The 15,377-nt window shown below is 33.2% G+C and overlaps 1 protein-coding gene and 1 long non-coding RNA gene across 2 annotated transcripts; one reads left to right on the top strand and one right to left on the bottom strand.

Annotated features, from left to right (window-relative positions):
- The first annotated feature begins 5,881 nt into the window (after window positions 1–5,881).
- Window positions 5,882–7,094, top strand: LOC138876857 (uncharacterized). The gene is made up of 3 exons (XR_011402152.1): window positions 5,882–5,946; window positions 6,044–6,632; window positions 6,956–7,094. It is a non-coding gene; the product is annotated as an uncharacterized lncRNA (long non-coding RNA).
- A 4,866-nt stretch (window positions 7,095–11,960) lies between these two features.
- On the bottom strand, window positions 11,961–13,934 carry LOC138877819 (uncharacterized). Its single transcript, XM_070157462.1, has 6 exons — window positions 13,758–13,934; window positions 13,569–13,662; window positions 13,237–13,471; window positions 12,836–13,152; window positions 12,419–12,744; window positions 11,961–12,281 (listed from the first exon to the last, which is right to left on the bottom strand). Exons 1-6 carry the CDS (start codon window positions 13,932–13,934, stop codon window positions 11,961–11,963), a joined length of 1,470 nt encoding a protein of 489 aa, XP_070013563.1.
- Between the last annotated feature and the right edge of the window lie 1,443 nt (window positions 13,935–15,377).

Here is a 15,377-nt window from a genome sequence, read left to right as displayed (position 1 = left end):
GAAATTATTTCATAAAGGTAAGCTTTAGCTTTTAACCAAATGTTAATATTATCTGTATTGTCGTTGGCTTGATTGATTATAGTCCTTACTAGCTAGTGTGAACAAAGCGTATAAGAGAGAAAGGATTTAAGTTGATGGTGTAAAGATTGTTTCCGCTAGCATTATAGCATAATGATAACAGAATAGTTACTAGTTTTATCAGTTTATTAATTAATGCTTATTATGGAGATTTATAATGATAATCTTATAAGTGATTTGATGGTGTAGAATTGTTTTTTTTTTTGGTTGAAGTAGAATTGGTTTAAGTTGGCTGTGCATGTAATTAAAACTCAGAGATAAAAGGTAAGGAAGGGCAAACCGTGGAGTATCGACAGGCGTCAGCCATGAATGGGTTCCTTGATCTTTATATATGAGGCCTTTAGAAAAGTGTGTCTTATTTTAAGTTTTAATCAAGATCCAAATGTTCATGCATGTGTTGCTTGAGAGAAAAGGCGGGGTGCTGCAACTAGGTTGGACTTTTACCTGGTCGGCCAATATGATTTGTGGAACAATTTTCTTTATAAAACCATCAAAACTAAAGGGAAAAGGTCAAAAGGACGGATATTGGTATTGGTGGCGAATTAGTGAGTAGTGTTGTAGATTGGCCCAGCTTTTTAGAGTAGGGAGAGATAATCTTACCAGCAGCCTAAGCTGTTGTAATGTCGTAGTTTGTATATAAGAAGAAAATTTGGAGGGTCACCATTATTTTTAGCTACTTTTGCCTTTTTTTTATGCGCTTCTCCAAGGCGGTGGTATTTTTTTCTTCTCAATAGTTTTTTTCCCGTGATCTTCTCAATAGATTTACTTAGCAGTTAGCAGGAAATAGAGAAGAATATAACCTTTTCCATTCTTTTTCTATTTAAAAATAGTTTGTTGTGTTTCGTTCCATCTTTCTTTTTCTCTTATGAAACGCTTAAACCGAGTAAGCCATAATGATAAACACGGTTCATTCAACTGTGATTTTCTTCTTCTTTTTTTTTTTTTTTTTTGACGATTAGTGTGTGTGTATATATATAAGGAAACCACGACTACTAAGCGTCTATAAGATAGAACCATTTTGGTAAGCCTTTGCTCGTCTATTTTTGGCAATTTTTTATATTTAGGAATTTCATTGTTACTCTTGTTCACGAATAGAATAAAAATAGTAAGGCAGATATTTGCATATCTCGTGCGAGTTGTGGAATAGAAAAGTTCTTATGATAAGATTACTAGGAGATTTATAATCAAGACGATGATTGAAATGGAAACATCTTTTAATTGAAAAACATAAGAGGGCGTGATTTTCTTTAATGATTATGCCATTTGGTGGTCCTCTTTTTGACTCAAGCGGAGAAGAAATAGCTAAGGGACGGAGTTTCTGTTTAAACTTAAAAAAGAAAAAGAAAAAAAAGAATGAGGAATTGCATATGATTGTCACCAAACAGTACAATGGTCAACAGTCTCCTCCACACTGTATTATTATGAATTTAGACTAGTTTAATTGTATTGTTACTAGGGGTGTATAAAAGAAACCGACAAACCGCACCAACCCGATAATCTGAGTCAAACCGAGAAAAAAAACTCGACTATGGTTTGGTGTTGGAAAAAAAAACTCGACCATAATTGGTTTGGTTTTAACTAAAGAAAGTTAAACTGAAACCAAGCCAACAACATTACATATATAGAAATTTTAGATATATTTAATATATAAATATACTTATTGTGATGTAATTTATAAATATTTTTTAAAATTTTTCATAATTTTATCTTTTAATTTATTATTTCAAGGTTGGACTTAGAACTTTTGAATGCTCCAATAAGTTTTATAGCCATTAATATTAGTAAATTAAATAGTAAAAATTGCACGGGGACCTGTAGCCGCTTTGTCGCTCTGTTTGCACCCGTACCCGTTTTTTTGTTAAAAGCCATTTGAAAAGACTATTTTGCCCTTCTTTATTAAAAGACTACTTTCTCTCCAAGTATACACTAGTCCTCTACTGTCTCTGTCTCTCTCTCCCATTATTCGCGTTTTTTGATTTGTTCTTCTCTGAAATCACATTGGTATTCGTGTTGTTGTTTTGATTTTTCAACTGCTAGTCATCGTTGTTCCCACATTACGATTTAATCACAGGTACATTGCATTAACTTTCTGGGTTTTATTTTACGATTTAATTTCTGGTTTTGGTTTTGATAGTCATGTATTTATGATAAAATATTTTTTTAGCGTTTAGTTTGATAAGTGCATTAGTTTTACTTTACGATTGTGTTTTTAGGTTTTTTGAACGAGTGTATATTGTTGATGAAAATTCTATAAATTCTTCTGTGATTAGACGTCCAAATTTTTAAAAATTTTGAGAGTTAAATAGATGATACTATTTAGGAGCTGAACTATTATTTGTTTTATAATAGTTCAATGATACCTTAGATAGGAGCTGAAGTTTTTTTCATGTTTTGGCATTATTTTTGGATTTGAATATGTGTTTTGTTTTTTGTAAAAACTACAACATGTTTTTTTGCTGAATGTTTTGTGTTTGTAACTAGTGAAGTTCAGCTTTAGGAGCTGAAGTTTTTGTGTTTGTTACTAGAGCTGAAGTTCTTGTTTTATAACTGTCGAACTTCAGCTCTAGAGCTGAAGTTTTTGTTTTATAACTGTCGAACTTCAGCTCTAGGGCTGAAGTTTTTGTCTTTGTAACTATCGAACTTCAGCCTTCTTAGGTATTGAAGTTTTAACTGATCTTTTTGATAATGTCCTGATGTTATTTTTTGTATCTTTTACTTTTTTTGAACAGATGGCTCTTAAAGCACCTAAAGATCCTAATGCAGCTAAAGTAGGCAAAGCACCTAAAGCACCTAGACAACCTATAATACCCCCAGGTCCTTATGTCCCTGCTCCTCCACCTACAAGACCAGGGCAAAGATATTTTAAGTTTGAAGATTGGCTTAACTCTAAGGGTTACTGGAAGGGGAACCATGATTTGAAGAAATTAATTGCAACTTTCTTGACTCCTACACAACGGGATAAGCTTAATAATGGTACATTTCGATACATTATGGCTATGGAGAATTTCCAATGCAACATGAAGTTGGTTCATTGTCTGTGTCTTTCTTGAATATTCACCAATGATCGAGACTCCATTAGTTTCAAGATTTTTGGTCATGATGTTTCCTTCACCCTTGAAGACTTTCACATTATGTGTGGTTTGTGGATCACAACACATTATGTTGAAAAACCAATTAATCGAGAGAGCAATATTCTGAAGCGGTATTTTGGTAAGTCCAAGAGTATGACTTTGAAGGATATTCGAAGTTTTATGACTCGCAATGAAATTCCAAAGAATGCTGTGAATCATGTACACGTATGCGAGAGTGATGATGATGCTGTTAAGCTTATGAAAATTCTTGTTGTAGAGTCTATTTTGTTTGGAAACATACCGAGTCATCTGTGATGGAGGAGTATGCATCTATTGTTCAAGATGATAAGGTTTGTGCTGAATATCCTTGGGGTAATGTGGCTTATAAGAAACTCATTTATTCACTGAAACATGCATTGGACAAGCAGAACAAATTACATACAACTGAGTATAGACTTGGTGGATTTCCATATCCGTTATGTTCTTGGTTCTATGAGCGCTTCCCAAATATTCGGAAGAAGTATATAAGAGAGGATGAGTACCATGATACCCCTCAGGTTCCTAGGATGTTACGTTATGTATGTGTGGGAGAGCTTAAATTTCTTGAACTTTATCATATGTTCAGTACTCATGAAGTAAGTTACTTTTTTTTGTCTTTGTGTTAGTATGTTGATGTATTAGTTTTTTTCTCCTAATAATATACTTTTTTGTATTAAACAGAGATATCGCGACTTTAGGGTATTGGATATAATTCCTACAGAAGAGGAATTGAATTCAATGCCTTTAATTGGACAATTACCATGCAGCCGAATTCGTTCAAAGGTAGTTAATGCAGTTCCTTCAACTGGTGAATCAGCACGTACTCTGAGTCGATCAAAAGAAGCGAATCGAACTCCTGTCATTGGTGAATCACCACGTAGTCGGAGTCGATCAAAAGAACCGAATCGAACTCCTTTTATTGGTGAATCATCTCGTACCCAGAGTCGTTCTACCCATTCTACATCTAACTTTGATGACAATGAATTACTTGAGACAATATGTTCTGTAAGTTTTGATCTGAAGTTTTTTGGTTTTGTTTTTGTAAAAGTACAACATGTTTTTGAGCTGAAGTTTTCTTCTATATCTGAATTTTTGTTGTGTATCTATTCTAGAGGTTAACGACGGAGGTTCAAAGGCATGCAGAAAAAGAAAGAAGCACGACCGTGAACGAAGTTTTCGATAAGTTTAAAAAGGATGAGCGATCTGCTATTGTTGATGCCGTTTTTGTAAAAGTGAAGGTAAGCTAATTTATAGAGAAGTCTTTTAATTTCTGCTGATGTTGTTCAAATTAATCATTGTTAGTAATTTTTTTTCTAGGAATATTTCGATGAGAAGTTTGAACAATTGTTTAAGATTGTCAACAAATCAAATGAAATGGACGATGACAATTTTAATTTGAGTAACCATCAAGAATATGATAGGGTGATCGACTGTTACGAACATCCATCAGATATTAATGTTGTTGATGATGCATCAGATAAAACGCAGATGTAAATGCTACACGTGAGGAAGCATCTTTTGAAGGTGATCAACATGTTCAGAAACAAGTTGAAGAGGAACGTTCCAGTGCTGATATATTGAGCAGAAATGGAAATGATGAAGAACAGTTAGCAACTGAGAATGTTGGAAGCAAGCAATGTGCAAATAATCAAGTTGAAGAACATGCTACTCATGATCCATCGCGTAAAGTCACAGATGATAATGCTACACGTAAGGAAACGACTGGTGGATGCGATGAACATGTTCAACAACAAGGTGCAGATGATCAAGTTGTTGGTACTGAAAAATATGCATCGAGTTGTTCTTTGGAAAGCGATATTGGACAGGGAAATTTGTTTTATGGAGCACTAGCTATTGCAAGGAAATTTTAGGTGGTGATACGCAGGAAATTGTTACTACAAGTATAAAGTGTGAAGTTTATAATAGTTCATAAAAATATATAACAAAAAAACACAAAACATGAAACAAAACTTCAGCTGAAGTTTTTGTTTTGTAACTGACGAACTTCAGCTCTAGCTAGAGTTGAAGTTTTTGTTTTTGTAACTGTCGAACTTCAACCTTCTTAGAGATTGAAGTTTTAAATGATCTTTTTGATAATGTCCTGTAGTGAAATTTTCACTACAGGTATAAATTTTACTATGTTATATATATAGAAAAATTAGTTGATCTATTCCCCCTCTTTATGAATATGCAGTGAAAGTTGAAACTAGTTGTGCTTCAATTGACACAACTCAAAAAATCTCTGATGATGCTGAATTAAATGAAGGTAGAGTTGAGAAAAACCTTCCACAGAATACTCCAATGCTCCTCGACGTTGGTGCACAATTGAATGAAGCTGGAAATGCTAATATCGAGAAAGGCATGCAGCCTGGGGAAACCACAACGGAAGACAAACATCAAGGTATTCTATAGATCATGAATTTATTACATTTGATCGAAGTATATTTTTTACAGTTTGAAACTTTACATATTTTATTTTCTTTGTTATGTTTTTGAATGATTTTTCAGAAAGACTCGAGGCAGCTCAAATTTTTTTTTGTGAGTTTATGCAGTTATATCAAAAAGGAGAAATACATTTATTCACACCTGTTGGCTCACAGGCAGGTGTGAAGTGTGTTGGTATTATTTTATAAAATTTAGTCAGTATTATTTATATTTTTTTTTATTTTTTTCGCATGAAGATACATGCATATCTGAAGGTAAAGGAAATGGATCTGTTGGAATGCAAACACCATCTATGTCTCAACACTTAGACCAGGTAGTTATTTTCTGCAATTCGATTATAAGCTATTTTTTTGCCCACTGTATGTTTTGTATCAGTTTTATTTATGTTTATATTTTCCTTACTTTTGCAGATATCATCTGATGCATCGCAACTTCTTCCAAATCCTAAGAGAAGGAAGATTTCCAGTTCTCCTATGTGTGACACCAGTGATATCCCCAACTTCAATTTATGTTCATTTTCACTTGGTAGTACACAAGGGACTGATTCAAAAGGTAATTCTGCTGTTGTTGTTGTTCGTGAAGAGAGACAAGAACGTCGTGAATAGTAGGGAGTTGGTCAAGTATCTGCCACTATGGCTGTGGTTTCTCCCCCTGCTGGTGAACAACAACAGTTAGCTGTGATGGAACAACAGGAAGAGCAAGCAAAGGGAAAACCAGAAAAAAGGGAAAATGATTCGTATGGAGAGTATTTGGTTGAGATCTCCTTACGTAGTTCATAAACGAAAGGAAAGGGGGCAAGATTGGAAAGTAGGAAAGAATATACGAAGGTGTGCCTTCCATTATGTTAATCAAGACAGTGGATTGATGCAAAGATTTACAGAGTGGTTGGAGGTGGATGCCAGTGAATATGATTCCAATCCATTTAGATTAGCTGGAATTGATATTCGAAAATCATTCTTTATCGAGCTTATGGATCCTAACTCTGATCTTGCGAATGAAGTAAGTTATTAAGTTTGTTTTTTGACTTGGTTTTCAACTGTATTTCCCAAAACATCAGCTTATTTTTATAGTATTGTAATTTGGAAAACTTCAGCTTTATTCATACTAAAATGCTGAAGTTTTTTAGCTTACTTGCTAAAACTTCAGCCTAACCGTGCTGAAGTTTTTGACATGCATTCTCTAGTTTTTTTCAAAACTTTTAAATCAAACATGCTGAAGTTTTTTAGATTATTTCTAACACTTCAAACTGAATATGCTTAAGTTTTTGTCATGCTGTTTGTAGTTTTTTCACATGTTATCATTTGTTGTTGTTCATTTTGCAGCATATGGATGTGGGCATATATTACTTGCGCAAAAAATATTGCTATCACCTTCCAGCTTATCCAAAATCAAGATTTGCAATAACAGATTTAATTTTTGATCAGTATATGACTAAGCTGACTGATATTCATCCTTCAGAAGAACAGATGGATAAAATTAGAAAAAGGAAGCAAAAGAGAATGGAGAATCAAAAAAAGAGCAAATCAAAGTGAAAGAGGATATCCAAACAACAGGCTCAAGAAGAAGAAGAAGAAGCAGTTATTCAGCCACTTACGGACTTTAGTTGGTTTGAGGAAGAATCAACGAATGAAAAGGTGGCCAACTACGTAAAAGGCCTCGACATTTCCTGTGGTATCTCATGGGCATCTGCCAGAAAAGTATTCTTTCCATTTCGACTTAAGCCAATAATAGGCCAGAGATCTACGCACTACTTTTTTGGAATTCTGGACTTTAAAGATAAAATTATATATGTGTATGATTCCATGGGCAGTGTAACATATGAGCGTGCGGCTGAACATGTCAGAAATTATGCCCGGTTGATCCCACACTGTCTCAAATGCTTTGAATTTGGGGCACACAATAAATTTTATGGGGATAGTCCTGTGGAAAAATTTCAAATTAAGTGGATGACCTCACCGCAGCAGACTAACAAGTACGTGTTTCGCATTATGTTTTACCATGCATCTTATGTTTATTATTTTTTGCCCTTGTGTTAACTATTTTTCATGTTCTTTTTGTAGTGTTGATTGTGGTGTATTTGCTCTTAAGTTAATTGATATAGGGTTGAATAAAGAAGATGTCTTCAATTTCGATCAAAGTTAGTCATTGACCTTCAGGAGAGAATTGACTGCCAATCTTTGGGCTCATGAAAAGTGGAAAAAAGATAGCGGCTATGAAACTCCAGAAGAACAACAAGGACATGATTATGGAGATTTTGAAGAGATTGTGTGTGAATTTTTTGATTAGAGGATTGGTTGCACATAATTTGTATTTTGTGAATATATATTAAGTATTTTTTTATTTCACTTTTGTTCATACAAATATGTTTGTGTCTTTTATTATGAATTTTAAGTACATTTTTGTTGAAAAAACTTAAGCATGAAGTAAATGACTTCTGCTTTTTAAGCTGAAGTTTTGGTTAAAAGTCATAACAAAAGTGTCGACTAAAGGACAAAAATTTCAGCTTATCAAATGCTGAAGTTTTTAGAAATACACTAAAAATTTTCAGCACGTTGAGCTGAAGTTTTTTTGAAAAAGCTATACGAAAAAACTATTGAATCCAACACAAAAACTTCAACTTATTAAGAGCTGAAGTTTTTAGAAATACACTAAATAACTTCAGCACATTGGGCTGAAGTTTTTTGAAAAAGCTTTACGACAAAAACTATTGAATCCAATACATAAACTTCAGCTTATCAAGAGCTGAAGTTTTTAGAAATACACTAAAAAACTTCAGCACATTGGGCTGAAGTTTATCAGCATTTAGAAATACAAAAATTATTGAATCCAACACAAGAATTTCAGCTTATCAAGAGCTGAAGTTTTTAGAAATACACTAAAAAACTTCAGCACATTGGGCTGAAGTTTATCAGCATTTCGAAATACAAAAACTATTGAATCCAACACAAGAACTTCAGCTTATCAAGAGCTGAAGTTTATCAACATTTTCCTTTTACTTGTTTTGCCAACTACTTATCTTGTTACATTCAATTTCTCTGAACAAAAAGCAGTTAACAATCTCTTCAGCATTTATAGATATTAAATTGATTATGTGCATTCTTTGGCTATATTAATGATCTCTTCACTTGAAAATTTTCATTGTCATCCATAGACTTCTATCATATTTCTTTAAATTTATATTTAAAAAAAAAACAAGAAAATGTTGCCACAAACATGCTTATTGGGTGTAGCAGGGAGTTCATGGGAAGCAAAGATAATGAAGGAAAAGTCTAAATACTTCATATGTGAAAGAGAGCGGCCAGATCAAACACTCGAGCTCCTGGACAATTTGCTCTTTTTACTAGTTGATAAATCTAACTTTTAGTAAAATTGTCCTGGGGCTCGAGTATTTGATGTGGCCATTCTCCGTCACATATGAAGTTTTTGGACTTCTCCTTCATTATCTTTGCTTCCCACGAATTCCCAGCTGCACACCAGTAAGCATGTCTTTGCCAATATTTTCTTGTTTTTTTCTTATGAAAGAAGACGGGAGTTGCTAAAAAAATTATAGTACTAAACTTTGTCAATCTGTGTGTGATAGAAAATGCTTTGGTGGAATTAAATTTGGTGAAATGGAGAGTGACTGTCTTATAGCTCATGGTGCTGCAACGAATTTGCATGAACGCCTTTTTCACACTTAGTGAGTCCTCCCAGATGCACATATGTGGAAAATGCATTAACATGGTAAATGTAATTCAGAGGTCCGTACAAGGTGGTAAAGAAAGGTGCTCGTATTGCCGCTTTTGTGAATCAGTTGAAGATATAGTGAAGGTTCATGGAATTTTGTTAAGAAACCCAATAAGAGCAACTAGGACATGACTATGGAGAATATGAAGACACTCTGTCAATTTTTTTGAATAGAGAATAACTTTTAAACAAAAAACTAATTTTTTTTTCTAGGATGTAAGCGAAAACAAAATTGGATTGTATGAATATACATTATTTTGTGTGATTTATGTGATGTCTTTTTAATTTTTGTTCTATTCGCATTAATTAGTTTTTAGTATACTTGGATTGATTCAAATATGCTAAACTTCAGTATGAAGTAAATAACTTCTGCTTATTAAGCTGAAGTTTTGGTTAAAAGTCACAACAAAAGTGTCAAATGTAGGACAAAAACTTAAGCTTTTTCTGCGTAAGTTATTTGAAAAAGCTTTACGACAAAAAATATCGAGTCCAGGACAAAAACTTCAGCTTATTAAGTGCTGAAGGTTTTAGAAATGAACTAAATAACTTCAACACATGGAGCTGAAGTTATTTGAAAAAGCTTTATGACAAAAACTATCGAGTCCAGGAGAAAAACTTCAGCTCATCAAGTGCTGAAGTTTTCAGAAATGAACTAACAAACTTCAGCACATTGAGCTGAAGTTTTTGAAAAAGCATTTATAACAAAACTATTGAATGCACGATGAAAAACTTCAGCTTATTATGTGCTGAAGTTTTATAAATGAACTAAATAACCTCAGCACAATTGACTGAAGTTTTTGAAAAAGCTTATGACAAAAACTTCAGCATGTTTTGGTATTTTTTTAAGTTGATACTTATCTTTTTTTCATTTACTATCTACTTTTTGTCTTTTGTCACCTACTTCATCTTTCATTTAAATTTGTTTGACCATATAGTAAATGATCCAAAAAGTTATTTTTCAAGTTGAAGTAATTTTTTTACTATAGAAAAACTGTGGGCTTATTAGGGCTGAAGTTACATTTCTTTTTGCATTTACCACATACTTGTTTTACCACCTACTTATCTTGTTTCATTCAATTTCTTTGAACGTAAAACAGTAAAAACACCTGAAAAGTTACTTTTACATTTATAGATATTAAATTGATTAGGTGAATTCTTTGTCTATATTAACAATCTCTTCACTTGAAAATTTCAGTCATTCATAGACTTCCATCATATTTCTTTAAATTTATATTCATCCTTAGTCTTTTAGCTTTAGTTAAAGAAAGAATGTCTGGTGGAAGCGGAAGTAGGAAGCCTAATTTTGATGAAATCATGCAGAAGTGGGAGACTTTGAAGTGTGAGTGGTATAATAACAAACCGATCTTATGCTTTTATGGGATCAAATAAAGGCTGATTGGGAGAGAAACATGCCACAATTCTTTGCTAATGAATCATTCTAGAACAGGCTTAACCTGGAACGTAGTTGTGGAGGTTATTCAACCTCGTTCGACAAGGTTGTGCAGTAGTTTGATAGTTTTCAGTTTCCCAGCTGGAACGACTATTCCAAGCTGCAAAACAACCTGAAGACTCTTCTTTCTCTTATAGACAGAGTAATCGTTGAACAAAGTCAGTTGCGTGATGATTTCGACAAGTTGAAGATTGATCTCCTTGGATTCAGTGGTCTTTTTCCCGACTACCCTATAGTTATCTCCGATACTGATGATGATGAGATATTTAGAGAAATTGAGGAGTACTGTGATGATGATAATGATGGTGGTGATGATTGTTAGTGTTTGTAATCCTTTTTTTATGTTTTAATGTTGTGTTTTTTTTGTTTACTTCAGCATAGAGAGCTGAAGTTTTTATAACTTCAGCCCAGAGAGCTGATGTTTTTGTTTGTACTTTGTGTGTTATTCTCATCTCTTTTTGTATCAATGTAATTCTCATCCTCTTTTTTCTTAGCTTTCTATTGCATTATCCTTGTTATTTGTTGGTATTTGCTTTATATTTCTTAGTTGGTTTTTATGTTTAGTTTTTGTAATTCTTTTTTTATGTTTTTATGCTGTGCTTTTTTTTTTTATGTAATTCATTAATGAATATGCTGAAGTTATTAAGTTCATTTTCTATAACTTCAACTTAGAGATGCTGAAGATTTTGTTTGTACATGTCTTTCTTTTGTGTGTTGTCGCGTATGTGTGTGTGTGTGAGTGTGCGTATATGTGTATGTGTTCGTGTTAAGGATATGTATTTCACATACTGTAACCTGGGGTTTTTTCTCGCAGAAGTCACTGCGTACTTTTTAAAAATGCAACCAAACCTATAAGCATGCGCAACAAAAATGAGTGATTTGTACTTTAGCAGTATATAAAATAGTCCAAGAGCTTCTTTTTTTATTCCTATGAAAAAAATCACATTTCAAATATGTCATACAATAATGAAAGTCTAAATTCAGACCAAGGATTATTGAAGGTTGGAGTAGTTTTCAGTGTGTTTCTTTGAATATGGATGAGGTGCTGGAGAACACAAGCAAGTTGTTCTATTATGCCCAACTTTTTTACATCGACTGCATTTGGTAGACTTAAATGGTACTGATTTAGTCACAGGTATATGCCTCTTCTTTTATCTTCTTCCTTGTAAAATCTCTACATCGGGAGGTTTTGTGATCTCAGATTGTACATTTTGTGGCATATCCCATGATTTTTGATCTCCCACGGTATTCACATGTCCTTCATATGTTTTCAACCATGTTTTATTTGAATACCAATTTGAGCAGTAATCAGATTTCTGCAGATATCTCTTATTAATAGCAGCAATTGCATGTGGAGAGGGAAATTCATCAAGTTGGAATTCCAGGCAGTCACAAGTTCTCTTCTTTAAGTCCGCAATGAATTCGATTCCTTCACTATTTATTCTGAACAACATTGAATCAAGGTTGAACACCTAAGAAGGAATAAAAAATTAAGACAAACTATATTAGTGTATTGTTGCTTCAAAAAGAAAAAGTATGATTTTTTTTAAATGTAAGCAGTAAATCACTGCAACAGATATAAAAAACTGAAGTTAATAAATATACTCACAAACATTTTACAAGCCAAGTCCATCTTCTTAGTCATCTCTTCTTCTGCCCATATTGATACTCTGTGAAAAGTTTCATTTGCCTTTTTTCTCCGTTCGTAAAACCACTCTCCTAACCTTTCTTGGATGAAATCTAATATTCTTAAAATAGGCATTTCTCTCCCTTTTAGTAAAATGGAATTCATTGATTCTGCCATGTTTGTTGTTAGCATATCATAACGTCGCCGTGGGAACCACGATCGAGCCCATCTCTCTGGAGGCTCTTCCATTATGTAATTGTATGTTTTCTTGTCAATACTTTTGAGTTGGGACATTAACTGATTAAAATCTTCACGTTTGTATGACCTTGCAGCACTTTGAAAAAGATTTATTACCGTGGCTTTGCTTTAATTTTTTCTCAAAATGATAGAGGCAGATACCATGTTGAGCTTCTGGAAAAACTTTTCTAATCCCATTTGCAATTGACTGGTTTCTATCTGACAAGAAAACCAATTCACGACGGACTTGAATTGTTTTTCTCATTTCCCCGAAGAACCAAATGTATGCCTCATTGTTTTCTGATTCTGCTACACCAAAACATAGAGGAAAGATTTGATTGTTTGTATCTTTTGATACAACAACAAATAGAACACCACAATATTTGGACTTTAAAAACGTTGCATCTACTGCAATAACGAGTCTACAGTTGGACCAACCAGCTACTGATGCCGCAGGAGCAAAGAACATGTAAGCAAATCTGTATAATGAAACACAAAAAAACAAATCATAAGGTGTGAAGTTTTTCAAATAGGAACATTTGAAACTTCAGGCTGATGGTTACCTATTCTGTGCATCTCTTTTTATGCTTGTGTACATTCCTGGGTTTTTGCACACCATCATGTATAGGTATGAAGGAAGAATCTGATAGTTCTCTTCAGGTGTTCCCCTTATGCAAGTAACAACTTTTTGAATAGCACGTCGTGCCTTGTGATAACCAATGTCAATTCCAATTTTCTTTTTCATTTCATTTTCTACAAAGGCTGGTGTAACCTCTATCTTTTTGTTTCGAACATGTTCTATAATTTGTTCACTTATAAAATTTGATGTAGCATGCTTCTGATATGATTTTCTTGCATCAACCGAGCATTCATGGATGTTATGATATTTTATCACCCTGAATAGTGTGGAATTTTTTATTCTGGTAGCATGTACATTCCAACCACATCTGTCCACGATGCATTTCAGCTCGTATCTCTTTGAACATGATCTAACATCAGTGAATTCAACTTTCTAGTTTATCTCCAAGCTGCAGAAAAATTTAGTCATGTTTTGTTTGTTCTCAAAAATTAATCCAACTCTTACTTCCTCAGTCAACGCATCGTGCCTAAGTATTTTACATGGTGGAGATTTTTTCAGCTTTCTCCTCACCCTTTTTCTTGATTTCTGAGAAGCACAAGAATTTTCAGCAATTTCTTCAATTCTATCTGATGTTATCGGTATAAGCTCCATATTTACTTCATCTTCGTTGTTGCTTATCATTGCAGAAGGTAACAAAAAGGTTTATTGGACTGTGTGTTGCTTGTCAATTTGCATTATTAGCTGTCCTTCTTCTTGTTGGTCAACGACAAACTGGTTTGAATTTATTGAAGGAGGGGGTAATTGTTGCAACATTATATATTCTGAAGCAGCTGTAATGTTAGAAGGTTGTAGCTCGTTGTCTACTTCCATTATTGACAGTCCTACTTCATGTTGATAATCAACAAAAGGTTCTGAATCTATCTCATATGCAAGAGAATGTTTGAATGTTGCAGATTCTGAAGGTTGCATTTTTTCGATTATGAAATGGCAATTCTTGTAGGGTGAATCAGTTGTAAGCAAATGTATACAGGTACTGAGTTCTTCATCTGAAGTTACAAGCATTCCTTTACTTGTATTTAGTTTGATATCAAATCATACTTTTAGTGCATATATGGTTGAATCAATATTTGCAACTTCACTAATTTTCTTCAGGAAAGTATTGAATGATATGTGCTTATTAAGTAGAACAAGTTTTGTATCATGATCCAAGTATTTGAAATCACTTTCCAACTCCCATTGAAAGTTATAACAACGCAAATCGAACTCATCCTGCAGATTCATGTTTAGTGGCAAGTATTAGGAAAGTGAACAGAAGAATTTTTAGATTGTTTGTGCTGAAATTTTTACAAATGAACTAAATCACTTAGGCATCTTCTGCTGAATTTTTTTGGAAAAAGATGTATGACATAATTAATGAATGCTGCACAAAATACTTCAGCTTATTAAGTGCAAAAGTTTTTAGAAATAAGCTTAATAACTTCAGCATATCAGCTGAAGTGTTTTTGAAAAAGCTGCATGACAGGGATTCATGAATGCAGGGACAACAACTTTAGCTCATTAAATGCTGAAGATTTAGAAATAAACTAAATAACTTCAGCACATTGGGCTGAAGTTATTTCAAAATATAATAATAAAATATACAGTGCTTGATGAAAGCTTTAAGCATGAACTAAAAATTCTTTTTAAACTTAGAAAATAATAGAACAATTAACAAAAAACTTATCCGAAAATTACATATTGCACGACAAAATATTAAGCATTTTTAGCAGATGAACTAAAAAAACTTCAGCATACAAAAAATTATATGAAAAATGTTTTACATATTCCTGAAAACATAAGCATTTTTTGGTATGAATTTTTTCCAAAAAATGATAATAAAATATATAGTGTAGGAGGAAAACTTCAGCTCCTCCTGCTGAAGTTTTTAAATATTAACTAAAAAACTTAAGCACCTATGTCGAAGTTTTTTGTGCAATATGAAATTTTAATTGATGTTTTATTTTTTTGGTATGAAGGAGGAAAACTTCAGCTCCTCCTGCTGAAGTTTTTAAATATTAACTAAAAAACTTCAGCACTTATGCCGAAGTTTTTTGTGCATTATGAAATTTTAATTGATGTTTTATT

Source organism: Nicotiana sylvestris, chromosome 9 (genome assembly GCF_000393655.2).
Source record: "Nicotiana sylvestris chromosome 9, ASM39365v2, whole genome shotgun sequence".
NCBI classification, from domain to species: domain Eukaryota; kingdom Viridiplantae; phylum Streptophyta; class Magnoliopsida; order Solanales; family Solanaceae; genus Nicotiana; species Nicotiana sylvestris.
Note: the sequence above shows the minus strand (reverse complement) of the source record. Positions and strands in the feature narration are given on the sequence as shown.

Excerpts from the sequence above, each read along its gene's own strand:
- LOC138877819 (XM_070157462.1), bottom strand. The coding sequence starts at position 13,934 with ATGATAAGCAACAACGAAGATGAAGTAAATATGGAGCTTATACCGATA. Across the intron at positions 13,472-13,568 it reads AAAATTCCACACTATTCAGG|AACATGTTCGAAACAAAAAG; the intron begins GTGATAAAATAT and ends AACAAATTATAG. Across the intron at positions 13,153-13,236 it reads AAAAGAGATGCACAGAATAG|ATTTGCTTACATGTTCTTTG; the intron begins GTAACCATCAGC and ends TTCATTATACAG.